At 39.9% G+C, this 25,497-nt stretch overlaps 2 protein-coding genes across 3 annotated transcripts in view; both read right to left on the bottom strand.

The window, feature by feature from the left end:
* Nucleotides 1-184: 184 nt before the first annotated feature.
* Nucleotides 185-8,851, bottom strand: pomt2 (protein-O-mannosyltransferase 2). The gene is made up of 21 exons (XM_080871252.1): nt 7,775-8,851; nt 7,615-7,699; nt 7,425-7,529; nt 6,545-6,653; nt 6,216-6,324; nt 5,938-6,097; nt 5,736-5,842; nt 5,570-5,652; nt 3,748-3,857; nt 3,579-3,645; nt 3,394-3,454; nt 3,217-3,295; nt 2,927-3,078; nt 2,749-2,840; nt 2,583-2,659; nt 2,422-2,493; nt 2,290-2,349; nt 2,104-2,209; nt 1,885-2,025; nt 1,506-1,617; nt 185-916 (listed from the first exon to the last, which is right to left on the bottom strand). The coding sequence occupies exons 1-21, from the start codon at nt 8,065-8,067 to the stop codon at nt 811-813; spliced, it is 2,286 nt and encodes a 761-aa protein (XP_080727378.1). The 5' UTR covers nt 8,068-8,851; the 3' UTR covers nt 185-810.
* A 2,742-nt stretch (nt 8,852-11,593) lies between these two features.
* Nucleotides 11,594-25,497, bottom strand: part of LOC308389590 (latent-transforming growth factor beta-binding protein 2-like) — a 92,678-nt gene continuing 78,774 nt past the window's right edge. The window contains exons 32-41 of one of the 2 annotated variants that reach the window (XM_080871073.1): nt 23,016-23,144; nt 21,288-21,422; nt 20,063-20,260; nt 19,871-19,966; nt 19,137-19,265; nt 18,846-18,986; nt 18,511-18,684; nt 18,078-18,347; nt 15,763-15,912; nt 11,594-14,300 (exon numbers count right to left, since the gene is read on the bottom strand). In XM_080871073.1, the coding sequence (XP_080727199.1) occupies nt 14,125-14,300; nt 15,763-15,912; nt 18,078-18,347; nt 18,511-18,684; nt 18,846-18,986; nt 19,137-19,265; nt 19,871-19,966; nt 20,063-20,260; nt 21,288-21,422; nt 23,016-23,144 (1,598 nt within the window). In that variant the 3' untranslated portion in view covers nt 11,594-14,124. The remainder of the gene's footprint in view (nt 14,301-15,762; nt 15,913-18,077; nt 18,348-18,510; nt 18,685-18,845; nt 18,987-19,136; nt 19,266-19,870; nt 19,967-20,062; nt 20,261-21,287; nt 21,423-23,015; nt 23,145-25,497) is intronic. The other variant, XM_080871074.1, reaches the window with a different exon arrangement.

Genomic DNA, 25,497 nt, shown 5'->3' with positions numbered 1-25,497 from the left:
CTTTTGAACTCTATGACTTTTATCAGATTTCTAAACATTTCTGAGCTTTTGGGGATATCTCAAGTAGTCAATCATATTTTAATTATCAACACTGAAAATACCATGTCTAGTAAAGACATGCTTCATGTTATTGTACAGAACATAAAAACAATTTAAAGGTTTCCTTCAACTTCAAAAATGTAGAAAACTTTACATGTATAGATACAGAATGCAGTATCACTGTTTATTGATCACATTAAAATGTAAACAGAGTCGGTAATAGTCTTACATAGTATAAAAATAGTGTGTAACACACAGCACTAATGGCTAAATACAGTACCAAAATACTAAGTAATGAGTAAAATCAGAAAATCCCTAATCAAAATACAGTCTAATAGTTTCTAACTGTACAAAATTTAAAAACGAAAATCAGGGAGATGTAGCATTTAAACCTTTAAAACTTACTTTTTAAAAACTTTTTCCTTTCAGGCACTTTAGCTTATTGTTTTTAATTACAGTACACGTTAAATCTAGGAACAGAAGTTGTGATGTTAGTTAAGGCCTCTCAGAGACAAAGTTAAGATTCCCACTTACACCACAATCGGGCTTTCACATTGCATTGAGTTAGGTCTGCCTTAACAAGCATTCTTCATGCATGATAGACAACGTCAGGTGCAAATGCTGTGACACAAATACTAAGACACGTAGAATTTCAGTCAGTACCTTTTAAGAATCACTTCTTTGTGCAAACACTACTCTGTCAGTTTTAAGTCCCTTATACTCAGAACAGGTGCAAGTCACATCATTAGTGTCATCTTCCTGCAAAGCAGACTAGAACTCCCAGGAGTCCATCCACTTCAGATCAGCCATGGCGCTGCCCGGCTCGTGTGCTAGTGGACCCGTCATGCCATAGGACAGCGGATGAAACAGGTAGAAACTGACAGACAGTGAATGGATCAAAGTCAGTTACACTAAGTAGATGAAATACTTCCATTCTTGTGCTAAAATGGGCTATGAGATCTAAAGTCACAGCAGCAAGAAGTTCAGTGTAATTATTCTTTTAATATTTAGTAAGAATTAGCAGAGAAGCTTCTTTCTGAGAGCCAGATGAGAAGGTTGTAATCCTATTAGAATATCTGTATGATAGTCCATCCAAACTTGAAAACTGTATTAAATCTACATGATATACATGACAATATATAGCATATTAAGAGCACCTGCTTCCTTTAACTTAAATGATTTATCAATCATGATGGGCTGTAGGTATTAATCTTGTCATTAACTCTCAACAAAACAATAACAATCCTTTAATAATTCATAATCTTTTCATCCACAGCAAACAGAGTCTGCTACAAGAACTTCATGGCTAATTAAACCATTAGGACCATCAAGAGCATCAATCAAAGTATAAAACAATAGTTGGACTATCATAAGGAACTACATTATGTAGCAGATACCTCACAGTAATGATAGGCTGTTTCTGACAGTGTTAAGAACAAGCTGATTCTTCATAGTACTCAGCTCACCTGTAAAGAATACTAAACAGAAGCAGCAGCTGCCCAGCTCGCTGGAACCAATAGGAATAAGGTGGGTGGAGTAGAAGGTCAGCACTTCTGAAAAGGATGTCTAACGTCAGTCCTGGAGGAAAAAAATACAATTATTTAACCAAAATTGCAAAAACTGTCTGTCAAGTATGCAAAACTGAGATAACTGTGTCCTAAACACTGTCGACTCTAATGCAAGCCATTAAGTGAAGTAAGCTGTAAGTGAAGTATTGGCGACACTTTCACCCACCAAACCTGCTGAAAAAAGGTTCTTATGTGTGGCTTCTACTTCACTTCTGTACCCCTGCACTCCCCTCTACACGTTATAGTTGGAATACAGAAATCCAGCACAGTTTGGTACCTGTTAACATGCTGCTGAAGAGCATTGCAGGGAAGTAGTGGTGAAAGTAGAGGATACGACCCATGGTAAAAAAAGGTGCATAATGCAGGAGCCAACCGAGCATCAGCAGTCCACCTCCTCTCACAAGCACAAGAGAATGCTCTGAATCACAGGACAATAACGCTTTACTTAAAGTCACGATGCAAACACATACTGTTAAGGCACCATTATTTACCATACCTATTCTTTGTTGGCCCAATGAAAAACCTCTTTGGGTGGCTATGGAAGCCACCGCCACCATGGTGAGATACAACCCCAAACTGGCCAGATTTATCCACCACACCACCTGAAAACCATTTTCACCATGAGGACACTGATCTGCTGGTTAAATGAGATTGTAAGCATAAAACTTAAAAACAAACTTACAGGGTTCCCCAGCAGGTAAACGCGGTACTCTGTCGCATTTACTCCTGAAAACCTCAAGCCCTTCACGGAAAGAAATTACATGAAGTTAAAAGATATTAAAAAAATAATTTTATTTATTTATATTTAAAGCACCTGGTAGTTGATTGGCCAGTGCCAAGGTTTGGAATTCATCTCATTGTCTTTGGGTTTTAAGCCACTATTTCCCTAAAAGACAATAAAATAAAATGAAAAGAAATGAAGATGCACTTTCTTTTAAAGCAGATGAGCTTATTTATTCTCTTATTATTACTTACTCTAAACATAACAATATGGGACTCCAGTAAGATTTCCAGAAAATTGGGCTTCAGCACAGACAGACTAATGTTGGGTACTGCCAGAACACACAATACACAACATGTTAGCTGCTGTCTGACATCAAGAAGTGCAAACACAAAATAGGAATGAATGAATTAATCATACATTTTGGATTAATATGGTCCTCAATGTTCCACTGAGAGCTTGGGGTCTCCTTCAAGTAGGGACTACAGGTCACCTCTATTTGTTCCCAGCCCCTAAACAGAAACAACACTTGTAGTGCGTCGTGTACAAATCGGTTGTGTACAAAGTCATCTCAAATTTAAAAGTATGCTCGTTTTACCACTTTGGAAGAGTTTTGCCAGAGGAGTAAAGCACACAGCCGGTAGCTCGATGTAGAAAGCGAACTTTGCTGCGCAGCACCTTTACTGGGTCACCCTTCCGACCTCCGCACACCTCCACCTGCCACAGGTCATTGGCGTCCCCTGTGCCATTCTAAGAACAGACCAAAAATAATTTTAGTGTTGGGGTACAGAACACCCATAAAACCCCAAAACAGAATATGCAATAAATCTGTCGAGTCCAACTGAATCTGTATTTTTAGTGCAGATGTTATGTTAAAGCCTTCCTTACAATGCCATAACCTGTAACCTGGAAGTGCTTCTTGGTCAGAGGCGCCTCATGGAGGTGACTGTGAAGGTTACGAGTTGTCCTGAAAGAAAAACACACACACAAAGAGATTTGGGATAGAACTGAGACTGAATCACTTTAAATAAAATGTGCATTTTTCTTGTCACTCATAATACTTACTCTTTATGCTCCAGTCGAACGATATCACCATGGCGAACAAGATCAGGGTTGCCAGATTGAGCTTATTAAAAAAACAAAACCCCAAAACAATAGATATGAACAATAAAACAACAACTCTTTATCCCAGCTGGATTTTAACATTGTATTTGGCAACATTGTTAAATATATCAACGTCAGTTCCTCACAATTATTATCTTGTTGTCTGTGAACCACCCACAAGTTGTTGTAGTCCTTATGGAGGTAGGCTGTCACCTGTAAGCAAAGAAATTATAAGAAAACATTTAAAGTTAAAAAAACAAAGAAACTACAAATATAAATATATAAAATATTTCAGTTTTCAACAAGTAGCCTGACCTGCTGCTGCCTTGCGCCAACTCCTTCTGGGTATAAGTGCCAATGAGAGTGCAAATAACCTCCAGCAATACGGAGGTTTTTTATCGTAACGGTAGAGCCAAATGCCAGGTCTGCATGAGAAAATCAACAAATCATAGGATCACTACCATCGTCAGAAAATGTAAATTAATAAATTAAATTAAACTTTTTTTTGTTATGTCTCACATAACCACATAATGCACACAATCAAAAAAATTTTAAATAGCTAAGAGACTTAATAAAGTCCAATTATTTTACTGTTAAACAATTAATTTGCATTTAATAATATTTATATTATAATAATAATAATGGATTGGATGTATATAGCGCTTTTCAAGGCACCCAAAGCGCTTTACAATACCACTATTCATTCACTCTCACATCCACACACTGGTGGAGGCAGCTACAGTTGTAGCCACAGCTGCCCTGGGGCAGACTGACAGAAGCGAGGCTGCCATATCGCGCCATCGGCCCCTCTGGCCAACACCAGTAGGCAAGTAGGGTAAAGTGTCTTGCCCAAGGACACAACGGCCAGGACAGAGAGCCCAGGGATCGAACCGGCAACCTTCCGGTTACAGATGCGATTCCCAACCCCCTGAGCCACGGTCGCCCCAATCTGTAATCTTACAGAACATATTTCTTTATATTTTGCTTCGAAGGAGCAAGACTTTGTTGCAATGCAGTTCCTTATTTTAAAAGTGCTCTTCTAAAAGTCTTTCTTTGGACATCGGCTGCTTTTTCACTCAGTTTCAGTCCAGTCCTCGTCTCTGATCACAGCAATATTTTTTGTCTGTTAAGCCACTTAAGAATCAATTTTAAATTGTTTCTTTAGGCACACTGTTAGTAGAACTCTGGTACAATAACATGCCATTTGTTTCCATTTATTTAGCAAAGATAACACAGTTTGACAGGCACAAAATTATTGCACCAAGGTGATTCCCAAAGTAAAAGTGGAAAACCTGGCATACATCATGTGAAGTGTGCCGTAAAAATAATTGAGGAAACTGGACAAGTGGAGGACAAAAGAAGAAATGCCAGGTCTAAAAACTAACTGTAGGAGATCAACAGCATCTAAAAGTCATGTCCTTAAGAAATGCATTTAGTCAAAGCTGTTAGGTTTGCTTTTGCACTGATCCTGAGAATGAGACCGATCTGTCTTCCCACAGCCTTTCCCGAAACCAAACCATACAGTTAGAGGAAAGCACAAAATGAAAACAGAACTTATCAGTGAGCGAAACAGAACCCAAATTGCTGTCTCCAAGTCTTCTGTGATTTATGCCACCGCAAATATCACAAACATAAATTTGTGTGATGCAATGTAGTATTGCAACGGCTTCGACTTTGTAATAAAGACTCGGACTGCGTTCTACAAACAAATGATCAAACAATTAGTAAATAATGATTAGTAATCAATATATCATTTGACATTTACGGTAAATAACTATTAACAATTGCTGAATTAACGATAGATTTCCCATTTATCAGCAACAGTTGATGTCAAGGTGTTACATCATGGAAACAAGTAAAATAATTACATTTATTCAGAGTGTCTATTGAAATGTTTTGAAAAGTAACAAGTGGTCCTTGCACCAACCGCTTAAGGGATTAAACCCTTGATAGTGAAATCCTTATAAAACTTTCCCAGGACAGTAAAATGTAAGCAAACCTTTCAGCCCATCTGGCTATCATATTAGAGGAATGTCTACGTTTCTCTTTGACCTCTTTTTCCACTTTCTGAGTAGCGTTTAAGTAAACACAGCTGCAGTGACATTTGGTTTTATTTAGAGCTCTGTTTGCAACTCACACTCAGGCATAGATGCATTGTGTAGGTTGTTCCCAATTAGACGAGACTGAAAGGCCGAACTGAAGAAACCATCTCCTGGTCCACTGGCAAGAAAAAAAACATAATGATTACTCACATAATACGGTGAATGTCAACATATGTGTACTTATTAAACACCCATTCTCACCTTTTGTTCAGCACAACAAAGTGGACAGCAAATATTGTAACATAGAGGATGACGGGAAGCAGGATGAGTGCAAAAGCCCGAGCAAGAAAGTGCTTTGCAATGTCCACCTGGTGCCAGGAAACATGAGGAAAAGGGCGGTCAAACCTCCAATAACCACTGACGATATCGGCACCAGTAAGCTTAGTAATATCCTGCTGTTTACCAGCGAGAGACTCATATCTCCCAGAAGTCTCCATAGGTCCCAGATTGTGTTCAGTCCCACCAGGATGATGACAAACAGACCCACAAACTTTACCCCCAAAGCCCCAGCAAGGTTTATACCAGTAAGTACCAACCAAAGCCACCAGGAGGCACTGAAGGACCTGGAAAAAGAAGAAAGAAAAGAAAAGATTCAGTAGGGAAGAAGGAAAGTAGTTAATATTATTAACAGGCCATAGTGAACCTTTCACCTTTGACAAACAGATTCTATTGGTGTCCTACCTATATCTCTGCTGGTTGAATTTCACCATACTCAGCACTGCTGCCATGATGAAAAACATGAGTATAGGGTCTAACAGGATGTACTGGGAGATGGTGATGCAGCCAGTGTCTGTCAGAAAGGTGTTGAACATATTGATTCACCTCAACATACACAGTAATCAAAGGAGGTATCAGCTGAAAAGGAAGACGATGACCAGGATGGAAAATCATTTTTAAGTCACTCTGAGTCAGAGTCATAGTGTAGTCATTTCTTCACTGCTTACATACTGTTCGTATGTGTAAGAAATCCATAGCAACTTTCATCATAAGACAATTAAATGATGATTTACCAAATATGAGCAAGGTAGCAGCGATGATAGCAGCGGTGCAGGAGTTAGACAGCTCCAGCACTATAAGGTAGGCAAAGATGGGGAGGAAGGAGCCCAGCGTGGCGCAAAACTGCAGGAAAGGAGGAAGAACAAACAAATCAGCACCTTGAATTCATTTCTTAGGTATTTCTTACATTTGTCTATTAAAACTGTATCGGCAATCAATTAGGAAATTCCATGTCGACTGCATACATGCTTCCAGTCTGACAATCTCTGAGACATTTCTTCATAAAGAAACTACCAATTTTGAGCTTTCTAATATTTTAAGTTTGCATATAAAATATACATATTTTGTGATGAAGTTAGGGGCATTATACATTTTCCCCAAACTAATTTTTTAAATATTTACATTTTTCTTTATAAGCACAGCCCCAGAGGGTACATTTCAATACTTGTGAAATTGACAGACTTTATGAAAAAGAGCATACATTTAGTATGGTGGTTAGCAATACCTCACAGAAAGAACGTTGGGTTCAAATCGACCATCCTACTGGGACCTTTCTGAGTGGAGTTTGCATGTTTTCCAGGTACTTTGGCTTCCTCCCACAATCCAGAAAGATACAGTTTGTGGGGTTAGGTTAACTGGTGATTACGCAGAAAATGCACTTCAGAAAAGGCCCCTGGGATCAGCACAAAAAGTCTTTTTTTGTATTAACATGCAAACTAATTTCAATTCAATTCAATAAAAATTTAATTTAGCAGATTTACTGTTAAGAATCATATCATAAACCAGGATTTTTTAATCAGGGAAATCAGAGAGTGTCAGACAGGGAATTCTTATATTTGGTCAATTCATGTTTTGACCCAAAAAGCAGTTTTCCAAGTGTGACAAGCAGCATACCCCTCTCATCCCCCAGTAGTTTTGGTTTTCATATTTATCTCCTGGCTTTATGAAAGGAAAGGTGCCATCGTAGCCACTCATGTAACCAGCCAGCCCTATCAGCATCTGCAACAGAGTGTCAAAGGTCAACAGGTACGGGACTGAAGAGCCTTGCATGAAGACAGACCAAAGACATACTCTGCCATCTCACCTTCCCAAGAGGAGGGTGGACATCAAAGAAGGAGGTCCTGTTGATGTAGTAGCTCCCCATTTTTCCAAAGTGAGTCTCATCCCAGCTGAAAGACCCAAATCACTCATCTTGTAAACAAGACTCAAAGTAAACATTGCTTCATGGAGTAAATGTCACTCACCACACATGAGGGGGCTCAGTTATCATGTAGAGGCGTGTAGAAAAAGACAGCCCTGCCACCAGCATTAGCAGCACTTTGCTTGGAGACTCAATGCTTTCTCGAGCCAAAAACTGACCAGATGGTCCGTTTGAGGACTGTGTGTCACCTCCTGCTAAGTGTCCAGCAGTTTGACTGTTCTTGTCCTTGGACACAGGAGTGAATGTGGTCTGAAAGCTCTTTTCTGGTGTGGGGCATGTTTTCCTGTTCCGTAGTGCTAAGGTGTTCCACTTTGGAGTGCATTCTGCTTTTGCCATTAGGAAAATAATCCTGTAATACAAACGACTAGATCCCTTTCCCACCAGGTAAATCAGTATTTGGGTGATACTACCTAACCATATGATATGTGGTGATACCTAACTGCGCTGTCAGGGGGCGAGGAGCTAGACTCAGCACGGATATAAATAGGAAGAAACGTTTGAACAGCTAGCAGCACTTCTCAAAGCTGTGTGTCAAAACAGGCGATACAGACAGTGAACGTCACACCTACTCTACTCAACAAATTACAACACATGATATCAGTTACACTGCCCCCAACTTAATGACAAATTTCTTCAATAACCCCCCTCTCTAACTTTCTAGCTAAGTACGCCGCTGGTCCAATGGCGACATTTAGAACGATATTAGCTAGGAGCTAACAGTCTACAATTACTGCTTAATTAATCAGTGGTTTTACATTAGGAGGAGCCCGGCACCTTACGGGAGGTTGTAGCTCGAGTCAATGAAACACGTTTGAGACACGCTGGCTTCTAGGAGATGTATTTCTGTGTAATACATCCACGTATTTATGTGGACGATGGATGATGAAAGAATAAACTAAATTTCCCAAAATCCTTCTTCTTCTTCTTCTTCTTCTTCTTCAGTCAAGTTTAACGGCAGCTTGCATCCAAAACTGTTGCATTACTGCCATCTCCTGGCTGTTAACCGTCCGTCACTCCTGAACCCTCAGATCCTCATGATGAGACCAGTACTTCTCAAAAAACGAAAAACCACCACTTTCCCTTCACCACGACTTAACTTTTTAACCACTTGTTCAAACGTAAGTTCTTCCCAAAATCCTTCTGGGATGCCGTAGGGATACCTACGGATCCCTGAAAGGGTCATGTTGGCATGTTAGGAATTTTTCTTTGAGATTTTTCTAAAATATTGTTTGTTAATATTGTTTAATATTGTGTTTGTACATTTCCGTTTTCCTTAATACACTCATGGTATACTCACCAGATCAGGGAGCCGCTTTTTAGACTGCGAATAAACGCATTTAAAATTTGGCCAATGTGGAAAGGCGTGAATACGTTGGTGTAGTTCAGAAGTAAGCCCACTAGAGGGAAATATAGTATAATAAGTACGTTTAATTAATAAGAGAACATCTCACGGTAGATTTTGTTAACACAGTATGCACTTGCTGACCCCACACTCGTTAGCCTAGTGGATACACATTTTTTAGGAACTGGATTTGGTCCATCACTGATCAGTCTTGCGCTGCAATGTTGAATCATTTTTCTTTGACATTTTAAGCTTTTAATTTACCACAGTTTGAAGAAAAACGGTCAGCATGTTTGTGTGTGTTCATATCTGTCAACCCCTGCATTTAAAACAAGTGTATTAATTTAAATAAAATGTTATTTTGTCATAGATCATCCTAACAAATAGTTGTCAAAACAAAAGGAAAAGTATTATCTTTATTTAGCTTTATTTTGTATTTTTAAACGTAGTTTAAGAAATTTGTAGTGCAGTAGAAACAGGTGCAAATTGTAGGCTTTTGTTATGTTTTGAGTACAATTATTTTTTATTATTTTTTATTTACGTGGCTATAGCTATATATGGGTAGGATTCAATTGATTACTTAATAAAATTCGATTAAATGTTTAGTAATAAAAATCTAGAGGGTTTTTTTTGTTTTCCAGAAAATAGTAATACTCATTCAGGAACATGTATTCATATTGTTATAACTTGTTACTGTAATATACGTATATATCATTCTTTATATAAAACTGTGGCCTTCAGATCAATCTTTTGACCCTGAAGCTGAGGTCAGAGGTCAAATGTGACAAGATAATTTTTATTGTTTTATGTTGCTTTCTATATGTTGACAGGACACAACATACGTGTAAGAATCTGTCATGGTCTGCGACTCCGTGTTTATGTTTAGTTTATTAGTATTCTGTGGTTTTGGTTACCTTGGGTGTTTGTACTCTTCTGTTTCATGGTTCATGTTCCTATGTTCTGTGTCCCCCAGTCTGTGTTAAGTTGGTGTGTTATGTCATTGCGTGTATGTGTTTCCTGTTTTATTGTGAAGGTCTGCGTCTTATGTGAGTGTTTTCAGTTTGCCTCCCTAGTCTCGTCATGTTAATCACTCCCAGCTGTGTTCCCCACCTGTGTGTAATCTCCCTGTGTTCTCTGAGTGTTTTTAAGTTGTGTCTTCTGTCATAGTAGTTGCTATTTCGTCTGTGTTGTTTCCCCTCGGTCTCCCTGCGTCTCTCCACGTGTATTTCCCCGGACCTCCCTGCATCTTCGTTTCTGGTTTGTTTTGTTAGTTTTACCCAGTTTAGGTTTTCCTGTTTCACCATCACCCACACCATTGCTGTTTGTATTTTCTTTTGTTTAATAAATACTCATCTGCACCAGAGCTGCCGCATTTTGGGTCCTATCTCCTATTCCACACGTCTGCCACCCGCGGTCGTGACAGAATCATAGTCATCACAGTATTTATCGAAGTCATAAGGCTTTTTGTCCATTTTTGACCAATAAATCATTGAGCTGACCCTGAAGACCTTGGTGGGTGTAAGCCAGATTTTAATGGATTTTAAACATCACATCATTCTACACCCCTGCAAAGTTTCTCAAGCCTTTTTGAGCTAATGTGTTTACAGACAGAAAGAATGGCGTGCACGCAAATGCTACCAAAAACGTAACCTCCTTAGCAGAAGTAATAAAAAAATCAAAATAACTCTGCTTCAATTTATATGGCTTCTCAAACAAATTTACTTTAATAATAATTCAGTAACATCAGTAGTTCCTAATAAGGCTTAATTTATTTCAGAGGGGAAAACACTGACATTTGTGAAAAAGAAAAGAAAGAAATCCTACACGTGTTTAACGACAAGATGTGTTTCTGCATCAATACTTTTACTTCAGAATGATTTGAAAGCTTATAGTACAATTAAACTCTATTTTAAAAATATAAAATAAGTTATTAGTTTTTATTTATTGATTGAAATTGTTCCAACAATTACCACCAAACATATCATGATTACAAAATAATATGCCCATGATTGGTGTAGATACTTTAACCACACTGTTTGGGAACCTCACAGCTTTGTGTAGCAATAAGCCCTAATGACTTTAATGATCATCATTTGTATATTGCATACTAAAACAAACTTACTGTTCTTGTTTTATCCCAGTAAACTCCCCAAATTACTCTGCGCGTATACACATGATGAATGCAATGTGTGTTGGGTGCTATTTGTCAAAGTAAATTATCAAACGTGTAGATCTTTTTTTATGTTTTATTTTGATGACTGATAGTGATTACAGTCAAGAGGTAAACAAAATGAATGAGCATGATGTTTCCACTGACCACAGCTTTACATTTATCTCAGGTTATTTGTGGTTTTGAAAGATTTTAAATATTCTTTTAGTTCTTTTAATTCTTAAAGTTATGGTTCAGGTGATGATTTAACCAGAAGAGAATAGTGGATGTAGAAAACAACACAAAATATTTATACAACTGTAGGTTTATAGGCTGGGGAAGCAGGTTAATGGCAAAATGTAGTCATCCTCCAGACTCTGAATTAGACTTTAATGTTTCTGTGTTGCTGCAATTTCATCCTGAAAATACAAGACTACAAGGCACGTGTGGTTACTCAGAAACCAGAAAGCTGATACTGTCTATGATACATTCATGACATAAGGATCCACCAGAGACTAAAGCTCACAACGACTAATATTTAGCTGTAAAGTTGTGATGTGCAGAAGTGGGTGCTCGCCTTCCAAAAGCATCGTCTTTGCAATGGAGGAGTCAGAATGTCTGTAATTAGAACAGTGCTGCCACTTCCAAAAAATATAATTCATTGTCTGCTCCACAGGGCAGGGTATTCACACAGTTCCTCTGGTACAGTGTCAGCCACTCTCCTCATACATAAAAAGAAATGCTTTAAAAAACATTTTTACAGACATATAAATCTACAAAAAGCTATAATGACAGATATTTCTTACATTTTATGTTTTATGTTGAACAAAATATTTGTTGTGCTATAATGCAATGAGAGAATATATAACAAAAATAATACATAGTACTAGATCTGTACAAAATATACCAAACCTCTCCAACAAATGAAGCCTTTGTCTTTACATGTGTTCAGAGATGCAGACATGGGAAGTGTCTGGATGTGAGATTCGAAACCAAATATGTTATGTGTGGAAAAAGAAATCCTTTTGCCTGTTTGATGTGGTTGCATGAAACAAATTTGCCCTCGCACACTTTCAAAGCCAACAAAGAGAATCAACGCTGTGATCGTCTACTGTAAAACAAGCTTAATACTGTTAATAAGAAAGGTACTGTTTTCCTACATTGCTGCTGATATCGCATGAAAATGGAGTCAAACATAAGAAGACAGGTTCTATACGCTCACTGTCCATTTCATTAGGTACAACTGTTTATCTGCTCCTTAATGGAACTTGCTAATCGGCCAATTACATGGCAGCGACTCTACAATTTAGTAAATAGACCTGGTCATAACGAGTTGATGAAGATCAAAGTACGCATCAGATGCTGCTGAGATTTTTCCCACATGACCATCTGTAGGTTTTAGAAGAAGGGTCTATGTACATGTTAAACTTTGAATCAGATTGGCTACGGCAGCAAACGACCAGACTGGGCGCTAGGCCTGTCAGGTTCACCAAAATTGGACAAACAAAGATTGGAAAAACGCTGCCTGGTCTGATGAGTCTCCGTTTCTGCCATGACATTTAGATGGCTGGGTCAGAATTTGGAATAATCAACATGAAAGCATGGATCATTGGTTCTGGTGGTGGTGGTGTAATGGTGTGAGGGATATTTTCTTGGCACATTTCTACTCCTGAGAACTGAGAGAAAAAAAATCTTTTAGTTGAACTTTTTTTGTGATTTGTTTGTCCACTACAGAGGACATAAATGAACAAGCTGGGTCTCAGGAGCATAAGCAGAGATCCCACCTGGGCTCATTAGTACCAAATAAGTCCACCAAAGTATTGTTGCTGATCATGTCCATCCCTTTATGACCACTGTGTATCTTCAGATGGCTGCATCCAGCAGGAAAATACTCTGTGTCACAAAGTTCTAATCATCTCAAACTGGTTTCTTCAACATGAAAATGAGATCACTGCACTTAAACTGACCAAAATCTCTGCTGAATGTTTCCAGGACCTTGTTAAATCTATGCCACAAATAATTAAGGCAGTTCTGAAGGCAAAAGGGGGCCCAAACCAGTACTAGCAAGGTACACCTAATGATCTGGTCAGTGAGAGTACATCACAATGCTTTCCATGTGTCACACAGATCATCTTATACATCTACAGTCTCTCCATGCCCACATAAAGGGTGAAGCTGGTATTATGGAAGCTTCGCTGCTTTGACCTCCCAGTTCTCAGTCCAGAGCTTCTTCAACGGCAGCTTGTAGGTCATCTTAAAGGAAGACAGCTGTGGGAAAAGTTCCGTGTTGAATTTCTGTTTAGTCCAATGTAACTGAGACTGAGAAATTGATGAGAGGTTTGACAGTGATGAGCATCCCGATATACAGTATGGCTGATTTCTGATGACATTCCTTCTTTTACAAAATACATTTATTATTTCCCCACACTGTCTCTGACATCAATTACCGAGACAAGTAAAACGAGACGAATCAAGTACGCCATCTGAAATATTTTGCTTTCTTAGTTAGCAGAGGCCCGTCATGTAAATGAAATAAATAACACACAAAAAGAGAAGGTGATAGAGAAAATAAAGTGGAAATATATATATCTGCATATCAAATTGCCTGGGCTTACTGAATAAAAAAAGTCCACAAAATCCCTTTAAGGCAAATGGATATTTGGAGAATGCTAAATCCCATGTAATACATTCACTGCACAATTCCTGGTCCTCTTGAATGTGTGTGAGGGGGATATAATGCATCCTGTGCTGAATGCAAGTGTGTGTTTTCTATATGTACATGTGTCAGTATGTGTGCGTGTGGTATGTAGGGAAACGAGACTGGACGTTTCAGCATTACTGTTGGAGGTTTAGAGTCAAGCCCTGGGGGAAAATGGGCAGAGAAGCCGGCACTCCAACATACTCAGTTTCCTGCCTCCCTAAGCCTAGACTCTGGGATCGCCGGGATGCATTTGTGTGGATTGGCGGAGGCCACGAAGCCCGGCAAGCAGGTGCATTTGTACGATCCCTCTGTGTTTGTGCACTCCCCGTTCTGACACAAAGGCACTTTGTCGCTGATGTCCTCACACTCGTTTATGTCTGAGGAGAAAGGACACAGCATGAGTTAGTCAGCAGGGAGAATCCCAGAAGGAAAAGCTGCCTATGACACATCTGCTGCTGAGGGGTCACCTCAAAATTATAATTCTTCCCTTTCCCGTCCTTTCCATGTTAAACTCCAACAAATTTGAGTTCTGTTCTAACTTTTCATCGTGATAAATGATCACATCAGAAACTATGATTTAAACACATGAAAATACTTTTGATAATTACTTGTTTTTCAAGAAAATAAATCAAACAGCTAATAGTTCTCAAATGTGAGGATTAGGTGCTTGCCTTTCTCTTGAAGTATTGTTCGACTCACATCATACAGTACACAAATCAGTGAATGCATCAGGGGTAATTTGGGGTTCAGCTTCCTGCCAAGGACACTCGATATGTGGACTGGAGGAGGTGGGGATCAAACCACCAACCTTCTGATAAGTGGACAGCTCATCCTATCTCCTCAGCCGTAGCTGCTCAACAAGTGACCAACACAAGTGTTTTAATTACTTTCACAAAGGTTTGCTGTTGGAGTTACTTTCCCTCAACACGATAAACGTGTTGCATAGAATCTCATATATCTTTAATCAAACATGCCGTCATGTTGCGTGTCAGCTGGACAGGATCTGCACTCGATTTCCCAGCCATCTTGAGAGCCGGACTTCTAAGAATGATGGTAAAATTAACAATCCACTGGATTGTGTTTCCTTTTGGCCTTCAACAGGTTGTTCTTTCTCTTTTCCAGCATGGGAGGTCTGATTGTCATTTCATAGCAGTCAATCTCAAATGACCCTCTTTGTGTTTATGTCATGTTCTGCTGGGGAAACGCTAGCGGTGAGATTTATAAAAGGAGGCAGGGCATGAGTTGCATAGCTCCCACATGTTTCCACAGTTTTCAATGACTTTTCTTGGGAAAACTGGCTAACCTTGAAGTCGATAAGCCTGTAGCGGACACAATCTTGCAATCATAGAATTTCATTACTAAAAGACAGACTCTGTTTTCTTACAAAACAAACAAAGTACATTTATAAAAAATATCTCATGTAACACACAAGTGGCTAAGATTCAAGGCCTCCTTGCTCTTGGCAGTGTACAACCAGGGAATGTCAAACCAAAGGGTAACACACGATGGTTTTGTGGAGTACACGGCTTTCATTAGTTTCCCATAAAACACAAGTTAATGCAAGGTTGTTAAATTTAAAGCTTCTCCTTGAGGGCAAAGATTTACTGCATGAAGAGTTAACCTACTGGCTCCAGAAGTTTGAAACATGAAAGCAGAGTTCACTGTGGTTTGTTTTCAAGATTCAGCACCATATTTTTAAATGAGATATGATGTTATATGAAGTGACTGATTCTCCTATTGATCCAAGGAAGCCCCTGAACATTCTTTATTAGGAAAACATGATCTAAATGTGGGCAGCCTACTGAGAAGGCCCCTAAAGATGCTGCAGGAAAAACCCACCTATACAGGCCATCTTGTCTAGATCAAGTTCATAACCGTCTAAGCAGTCGCAGGTGTAGCCCTCTCGCACTCGAACGCAGCGACCGTTTTCACACCCATTCAGGATTCCACATTCCTCCGCCCGGAGACCTTCAAAACCTTCATAGCGTTCTGATTGGACAAATATACAGACAGACATGATATTGTTGCAACATTTATTTAAAGAAAATATTTTCAAACTCTCATAATGCTAGATGTCAGTTGACCTGTTAGGACATCCAGTCCACTAATGGGTCATTTGATATCCTCGTTCACAAAACTAATATAAAATATTCTGGCTTATACGTTGCTGTACAAAAGTTTTGAGCCACCCGTCATTTCTTTACATCCTAGTTCTAAGGAGCCAGACTTATCTTGTACTTGAGCTACAGTTTTCCAGGCTTTTAAAGGTCTTTCAAAGATTTTCTTTGGACATTGGCTGCTTTTTCACTCATTTTCACCCCAGTCCTTAACCATTTTCTCAGCAATGTTTAAGCCATTTAACACTGATCCATCGATCATTCAAGATTAAAAAAGCACCAAACTTGAGGGATGAACTAGTGTTGTGTCTACACTTAAGAGACAACTTAGCAAAGAACCAATTTTAGGTCATTTCTTCAGCCATTTTGCTACTATTAACCCTTTCAACAACACATCATTTGCTCTAATTTCTGTTATTGAATCTGCATAAAATTTTAAATATAATGATGTTTGACAGCATAAAATTGTATTGTAATTGCACCAACAAGGTGACTTACAAAGAGCTATTAGATGAAAAACTGACATGTATTGGAATGGTGTGCGGTGTGTCTTTAAAACAAAAAAATTATCTACAGCAGATGAAGAGTGTTTGTAAGCTACGTCTTTAAGAAACTGGACAAATTTCTCAATGAAGCCTTATCAGGAAAGGTCTCATTCAAAGGGTGGCTATCAAAAGGCCATTCTTAAGGAAGGGAAAGAAGGAGAAATGTCTGAAGTATCCAAAATGACACAGTGATTGGGCTGATAATCAGAGATAACAGGTCTTATGGAGTAAAGAATCCAAATGAGAAATTTTGGGTTCAACTTGTCAAAATGTACAAAGGAGATGACAGTAGAGAGGTACAGCAGTGAGTGTCTACAGGCATCTGTGATCATCTTGGGATCTTGTCACAACTGTTAGAATTATGAACAATAGATCAGATTTGATCCACCATGCAATACTATCTGGTTTGACACTATCTCTACTTTCAAGATTAGGCTTCAAACTTTCCTTTTTGCTAAAGCATATAGTTAGGGCTGGACCAGGTGACCCTGAATCCTCCCTTAGTTATGCTGCAATAGACGTAGGCTGCCGGGGGATTCCCATGATGCATTGAGTTTTTCCTTTCCAGTCACCTTCTTCACTCACTATGTGATAACAGACCTCTCTGCATTGAATCATATCTGTTATTAACCTCTGTCTCTCTTCCACAGCATGTCTTTATCCTGTCTTCCTTCTCTCACCCCAACCGGTCGCAGCAGATGGCCCCGCCCCTCCCTGAGCCTGGTTCTGCCGGAGGTTTCTTCCTGTTAAAAGGGAGTTTTTCCTTCCCACTGTCGCCAAAGTGCTGCTCATAGGGGGTCATATGATTGTTGGGTTTTTCTCTGTATCTATGAAGCGCCTTGAGGCGACTTTTGTTGTGATTTGGCGCTATATAAATAAAATTGAATTGAATTGGAAACAGCTTCATTCTTAAGCATGACAATAATCCTAAACACACTGCCAATACAGTAAAAACATACCTGGATAGAAAAACACAGAATGGAATACTGTCAGTCATTGATCTCCCCAGAGCCAAGAGCTCAACATTATTGAAGCGGTGTGGGATCATCTTGTCATGATGCTTAACAAGTATGAGCCAACATCCAAAGAAGAGCTTTGAATGTCCTTCAAAAAGCCTGGAGAACTATTCCTGAAGACTACTTAAGCAATTACAGGAAGCTGCCTAAGAGAGTTCAGGCTGCGTTCAAGAATAGAGGTGCTCATACTAAATACTGACTTTCAGGCTTGTTAGAAGTGTACAAGCTGCTAAGTTTCTCCCTAATATGCTATATATCCATGTATGTTTGCACAATTTAATAAACTGATGTACTGATTTCCTAGCAAAACATAAAGAAAGCAGGGTGCGGCTCAAGACTTTTGCACAGTACTGTAGCTGCTGTATATATTAAAGCTACTTTGAATCCCAGGTAGGTATATTTGCCTATACCTGATAAGCTTATGAAATATTATGTTAAACTACTAAAACAGAACACAACTGCATGCATATAGTCACCAGCATATGGATCCACTCGCTGCGGCTGGTACTCTCTTGGCTGCACACTGGGCACACGGACGGGGACGTGGAGGGGTGGCTGTTGAATGCCGTAGTAGTTCTCACCTTCAGAAATATCATAGGGTCCACCAGCACCGCCGTAATGATCCCAGTATGGAGGGCCAAAATGTTCTGCAGGGTCATCTATCCCCTCAACACCGTACTCATATCCTATTCGCTCTCGCAGACTATCTGAACTTCCTCTTACGTTGCACATTACTGCATAGTCAGCTGTACACAGCAGCAAACAAGGGATAGAAATGATCATTTACTTTTGAAATCAAATGGAAAATTACAAAATCATTACTGTATGAATACGCTATGCTATGAACATGGTACATAGATTCATTATGAAACTAAAAAATCACTATCTTATCTGATTCCTGCTTCTCACCAGAGTCTTTCCTGGGACAGAGGGCACAGTGTTCACTCCAGGCAACACCGTGCAGGCAGCAACACTCAGTGTATGTAGTTCTGCGATCTGATAGCGGTTTGGCACACATGTTGTCGCCCTCGAGTTGCTGCCAGCAAATATCCACGTGCACGTCATCTTCTGAGTCCACAACTTCTGGGATGTACAATGAGAAGGGTTTAAGAGAAAAAATAAGAGAATCAGAAAAATATCACTTTAAGAGTCAGCTAACCAAGTTATACTTTTTCTTTGAATATCCAAGAAGAATAAATTGTCAAAAAAAAAAAATTGAATCGGTTTGTGTGTGTGTGTCACACCCTCTGTGGTGTTGAGATCAATGCAGCGTCGCCGTGTGCTGTCGAGAACCAACGGAGGACTGCAGAAACAGTTGAATGACCCGGCCGTGTTCACACACACCCCGTTCTCGCAGACATTTCCAAATGCACACTCATCATAATCTTAAAAAAATTAGTGCAAAGAGACTCAGACGTCACCAAAATCATTGCATTTTAGCACATTAGCATGGTAATACAAAGCAGACCACGAATGAGACCATACATTTATACATACACCATACATAATAGGTAATAAAAAAAAGACTTTCTTACCCACACACTCAAGCCGGATGTTATCGTAGAAGAAGCCGGAGCGACAGTAGCAAGTATACGTAGAAAAGAGATTTGAACACTGCCCATTCTTACAGATGTCGGGCCCAAAAATCTCACATTCATTTGCATCTAAGGGGCAAAGACAGAGAGAGCTGCGTCATGTGCGTCACGTTGCGATGTGTGAGCTGAAAAAGTTTCAAATCCTGACCCTGTGCTAGAACTGTCATTCGCTTCTTTTTTTAAAAGCTGCAATTACAGTAAATACTCAGGTATAGAGGCACGTTTACCATGAGGCCGGTCCATCTGGCTTTAAAAGTTGCTGCAGGTGAAAATAAAACATTTCACCTTTTTGTGCCATTAAAAATGCTGTTGACAGCCAGTCCTAACCCCTGATGCACTTATTGTATACATTTGAAAATCCTGACTTCCTTCTCAAGTTATTGCACAAGATTTTCAGAAAACCTGACCCTGTGACCCTGACTCTGAGGTCAAGGTTACTAATATTAACTAACTAAGGTGACATCTTTTTTAGAGATTTTCAGAATACTTGACTCAAGGCCTCCATTATTTAACCGTGTGTCTTTCTCGAGTTATCACATTTGCAAACTTGGGAGTCCATGCTGCATGCCCAACCCCAGTGTGAGAACAAAACCCCATCGTGCTTTAACGGCTGAGGGGTTAAAACAGGGAAAATCTACAAAACGAGGTAGCATTTACAAGCGAAGAGTGTGTACCTATGTAAGCCCGTTGCTCATCTCCAAAACTTTGTACAGAGGAAACAGGCAAGGGTAGTAATCCACTGCCGTAAGGGCACAGCTGTTTGTAATCATCTGAAAAACAAAGACAAGCAGATTAACAAAACACAGAAAAACGCTCTAATATTACAATATGTTCACTTTATTCCGATAATAAAGCTCTTGTTGTACCACTTCCTTGGACGGGACAGGCGTGGATTTCACAGTTGTCGCCCCAGCCTGCTCCAGCCGTGCAGCAGCACTCCTGCTTGGTGGTGTTGTGAGACAAGACGTTGTCGCAGAAGTTTGCGTCATTCAGATTATAATAGCACTCCCTCCTCTCCTCTGCCGAAGTGGGGAATGCAGGAATGGGTTTGGTGTCCCTCTCAGCTGTAGGTGAACAAAGAATAAAGCAGGTGAGGCGATGTCAGAGATCACGGTCGTGAAAGCATCTGTGGATTTAGTCACGGTCTGGTGTTTGAGGAAGGAAAAATGCTCTCTGATACAGCTTTTTGAAGTCATACCTCACTACACAGACGAGCTCTCCAGGAAGCTAAAGTTACAATAAATCCTAACCTTGAGGTGCACATCATCACACCGTAACAGCGTCAAAGGGCCTCCGCTCTTTCATCCGTCCACATCCCTTCAGCAGGTAGTGCATTACCCTCGCCTGCCACTGCTGAGCCTGCTCATTTGTCCAAAGGCATGGGCTCAGGCATTTCACCGTTAAGCTGCTGGCTTAGCCAAATGGAAACACTGGCATGTGAGTCAACACACCATTCAGTCTCACATGATTGATTAACACACGTCGAAAGCAAACAGTGGAATGTGGCAGAAAGGTACACAAAGGCATAACTGGGGTTTAGAGCCCAGGCAGAAGAAAAAACATCCCCGCTGAGGGCACGTAGCTTAATAATGTAAATACCCCCAATTTGTGTACACATGTGCCTATCAAACTGGGAATGTGATGATATTTCCATGACTCAAAAGGCTTTAGTCATCCTGAAATTACACTGCATTACATATCTTTAACCTCTGCACTTTCCGATTATTTTAGCACAAGAGCACAGAGCAATGTGTCTTTAGCTCTAATTGCTAATAGCTACACCTTATCCCTGTTTGTCTTGGTGGGGAAATGGGTTTACGGTAACTAAGGCCCCAGGGCATTTGCTTGGCTCCGATCGAGAAGTTACTTCATCGTTTGTCTGGCGGATTAGGCTGATACAAATTTTTGCGGGAAACCCCAGCCTGTAAAGAAAAAAAAAAGGAAACACGCAGGTCAAAAGATACTCTAAGAGATGTGGAGTAAGCCATGTCCACCTAGTCGCCCTTGTTTGGATAATGAGAGACGGCTCATTAAATCAGGGAAAACTTCGTCTCCCAATGACGGGATTGAGTTCTAGTCCTGCTCTATTACCCATGGAACGGCACTGGCTGGTGCGGGGATCAAATTCCTCATTGTCGTTGGGGCAGATGCACAGGAAGCTGCCATCGACGTTCTCACACAGGGCCTCCCCACACAGCGCCAAGCTCATCTCGCACTCATTCACGTCTGAGAAAAGCAGGAGAGGAAGCTTTAGGTCAGTAAAGGATCGGGAACATGCACACGGTTGTCAGAAGAGTACTTGATATTCAAATGAAAGAAAAGTCCTTCATGCATTTCTTTATAAAACTATCTTACATCTATTCTTACATCTATCTATCTTAAGAAAGATTTGACTTTTTACAAATAGATGATAAATGTAAATTTTTATTGTTTAATAACCAGCCAATAAATTCTCAGCTGGAGGATGTAGTTTTTACCATGAGTGTTAACAGTGTATGTGTTAGAAAGTCTTTCATTTGCAGATTTGTACACAAAAGATGTACTTTTAAGATTTAGACTATGAGAGTGCATACGTGGAAGTGGTTCAGAATGACTATTAACAGTTAGTTTCATAATTTTTTGGACAAAGATACAATTTTTGTAGTTTTGTCTCAGTATACCGCTGCAGTGTTTAAAGCAAACAGTTAAGATGTGACTGAAGGTCCAACTTTAACTGAAGAAGTTTAACAAAACTGCTGCATCGATTGTTTAGGAATTACACCCATTTTTATGCACAGTCCCTCATTTTCAGAGGCTCAAAAGTAATTGGACAATTGACAAGCAGGTTCATGTCCAGGAGAGGCCTGCTCCATTCTTATTCCATGAAAAATGAAGCAGACATAATCGCTGAAACTGATGCAGGGTGTTTAAATATGAATATGACGCCACCAATAGGCAAAAACAAAAACTTTAGGAGTCGGCGAATCGTCAAACTGGGGCATTTTTAAAAAGAATGAATGCACTGACCAGCTCAGCAACACCAAAAGCGCTGAAAGATCACAGAAGACAACTAAAGTAAATCATGTCAAAATTACTTACATATCTAATAATTTAAAAAAACAAACACTTTATAGCATCTAACTGATGTTGTGAAGCAGCAGGATAAATGAAGTGTACAAATCTACACTCTCTGCCCAGATTCAGCCGAACGCTGCAAAAGTAATCAAACAGCTCTTCACAGCGTTGAATGAATTCCAAACCATACTGCGAGAGTTTTTCAAGGGAAAGAAATAGGATATTCTTCATGGCCAAGTCAGTCTCAGTCCAACAGAGCATGCTTTTTAGTTGCTGAAGACAAAACTGTAGGCAGAGACACCCACAAACAAGCAGCAGCTTAAAGTGGCTGCAGTAAAGAACTAGGAGAGCATCTCCGGGGAGGAAACACAGCATTTGGGCCTTGGGTTCTAAACCTCAGGAAGTCAAGACAGCATCTGTATTAAAAAATATATATCATATTTAAGATTTAGGTTTTGGAGCCTCTGAAAATGGGGTACTGCGTATAAAAACGAGTGTATTTCCTAAACAGTTCATAGACTATCTTTATAAAACTCCTTATGCTTAAACTGCATCTTTGTTTGTCTGATTTAACATCCACCATGGAGGTGTACAGAGTATGCCTCTGTACACCTCCATGGTGGATGTTACTACTTTGACCAACAAATTATGGATTGTATTGGAATATATTTCAACATAGTGTATTTAATTTTGAAAAACACATTTATATGAACAGGCTAGTTTAGCTTGTCTACAGCGGATACTTTCTGGACAGCAGTAACACACCGACACATCTGGTCATATCTCCCGGAGGGTTGGTGTAGCCTCGGTCACACTGGCAGCGGAATGAGCCGTCTGTGTTCTCACAGAAGCCGTTGCTCCCACAGATGGTTTCGTTGTCACATTCATCAATATCTGCAAGGCGAGAGCAGGCAGAGAGGTGAGCGCAGCGTTAATATTTACAGTGTCATTCTGCACAACAGACTCTCGGACTGCCTCCGTAAACACTACGCCGCTTTCTCCAAAATAAACACCACTACCATTCTGACCGTACAATAACAAGAGAAATCACTGCCATCATAACATGTCAGGGACAGTGTACAGATTAGACAATTCGTTAAGAAGCTTTTCAAACTTTGCTCCTCATGGATTGATTCATGGGGACTCGCTCTCTCTCTCTGCATGGACACAGTGTAAAGTGAGCGTGATGTGGGTCTGGAAAGCTGCGGGTGAATGTTCTTTAGTTGTGTCAGCCGAGTGGGAAGTGACAGAGGAGTCCGCAGCATCCAGCCAACATTCAGTACTCACCAAGACTTTACAAGCAGCTGGAGAGTTCAGATCTGGCATTAAGAGCAGCTCTCTGGCATGAACCACTTTCCAATCTAATCAATGAATGTACTGAAAAACAGGCTCTTACTACGAAAGGACTGAGAGCATAGGGGGACTTTGTGGGGGCCTGAAATGGACGTTAGGAATCTGGCGGGTCTGCAGTAGTTTCTTGTTTGCAAGGCATTAAATCATAAAACATGGTTGATAAAATCACAAGAGAAACTATATGCTTTATGTCAGTTCGGCTTGTCGAAACTGTTAACAGCGGACCTCGTAACCGCACTGACTCCCCCTACCAGTTGCTGTTTGAAAGGTAACATTTGTTTGCAGTTTCTAACATACATGATTTAGTATTTCTTGGCATCGCCAGCATAGCAGAAGCCAAAGACTGATGCTGCAGGGAGGGGGGTAAAGCTGATTATAATTGTTTTAAAAAACACTCACAGTGCTTAATGGTCACACTTTAGTGACATGAAATTATTCTCTGGTCAGTTTCCCTCCTTCTTGGGTTGCTGGAATATAAATTCAGGTAACTTGATCAACAATTTGGATAAAGTAAAAGTGACAAACACAGCCAGAAGTTAAGTCCTTGTACTTTTTCTGCAAGGCACCAAGTTAAAAACATTACAACAGGCAGACCTCACAACTGATATGAATTGTACAGATGAAATTAAAGAATACTACTTTACTGTGTCTGTTTTATTGTAAGCGTAATTTGATTTTGTTAATATTTTCTTTTTAACTTTCATAACCTTCCATGGAAACTAATAGTTTCCATGACTAATAGTAACTCCACTGGAGTGATAATAGGTTTTGGAAAAAACAAAACAAAACTTGAAATTAAAAAACATTCTGAACATGGAAAAAATCACGACATCTTGAATATTTAAATGATTTTTGATCCGTTCCACTAAAAACTCTCATACATCTGCCTCTAACTGTAATAAAGACAAGATGTTACGTCCAGTGGTACCTTAAACTTTCGTGACAATATGATTTATGGTGTAAAAAGCGCCATCATTCACATGTTGTCTAACCCTGTTCTATTTTGCCTATGAGGACTAATACAGGCCGCTTCAGCTGAAAAAAAAAAGGGGGAAGAAAGTGGGACAGAGAAACCGCAATCCATCTGATTTGAACAGCACGCTTGGCCAGGGCCCCGTCCTCTCCTCCAACGCAGAAATCTCCTTTCTCAGGCTCATTGGGGGAACTAATCCTCTACCAGTGTTTCTGTCCTGACTTGGACATTTCTCTAACATGCCTCTGGGGTCAGAGACAGGGTCTCCCACCAGCTAATAAAACTGTGGAGACAAAATTGCCTTTGTCATTTGTAAAATATTTCCCTGGAAGGGCTGAGGAGGACTGAAATTGCTAGAATAGACTTGTGGGCTCAAATGGACGGACACATACTAAGAACCGCCAACTTACTGGATGTGCTTTTGAATACTTTAAGGAATTGCACACAATTGAAAATTTTTTAGGGAATAACATCTCAAAGGCCTAGTTAGCCATGTTTCTCTATTAAAGGGGGGGAAAGTATTGTATACCAAGGTTTAAGGAACATTTTTCTCAAGTGTGAAGAGCTTAAGTGGAGTTAGGAATGTTGGAATTGACAGCAGAGACCAGCTGGGAGGTCCGGGAAGGGAAGTCGATGAAAGCTCTCTGCTAATATGTGAAATAATCAGTGTCTGAAGGCGGATTTTCATTCGTGTGTGACATGGAAGAAAATCTGTTGCAAACCACATGTTGGGATGAGATGCACTCAAAGTATCATATCTGAGAGGAACAAGAAAATCTGGACCAAAACGAAAACTGGAATTTAGTCATTGCTGTGCCCGTCTTTTTGCAGTGTTTGAGTGATAGCATTACTTGACCAGCCATTTAGGTCTGTCAACCACAGACAGTCAGGCTGATAATTGCAGCACTAATGATTTGTGGG

This window comes from Rhamphochromis sp. 'chilingali', assembly GCF_963969265.1.
Source record: "Rhamphochromis sp. 'chilingali' genome assembly, chromosome: 21".
NCBI classification, from domain to species: domain Eukaryota; kingdom Metazoa; phylum Chordata; class Actinopteri; order Cichliformes; family Cichlidae; genus Rhamphochromis; species Rhamphochromis sp. 'chilingali'.
Note: the sequence above shows the minus strand (reverse complement) of the source record. Positions and strands in the feature narration are given on the sequence as shown.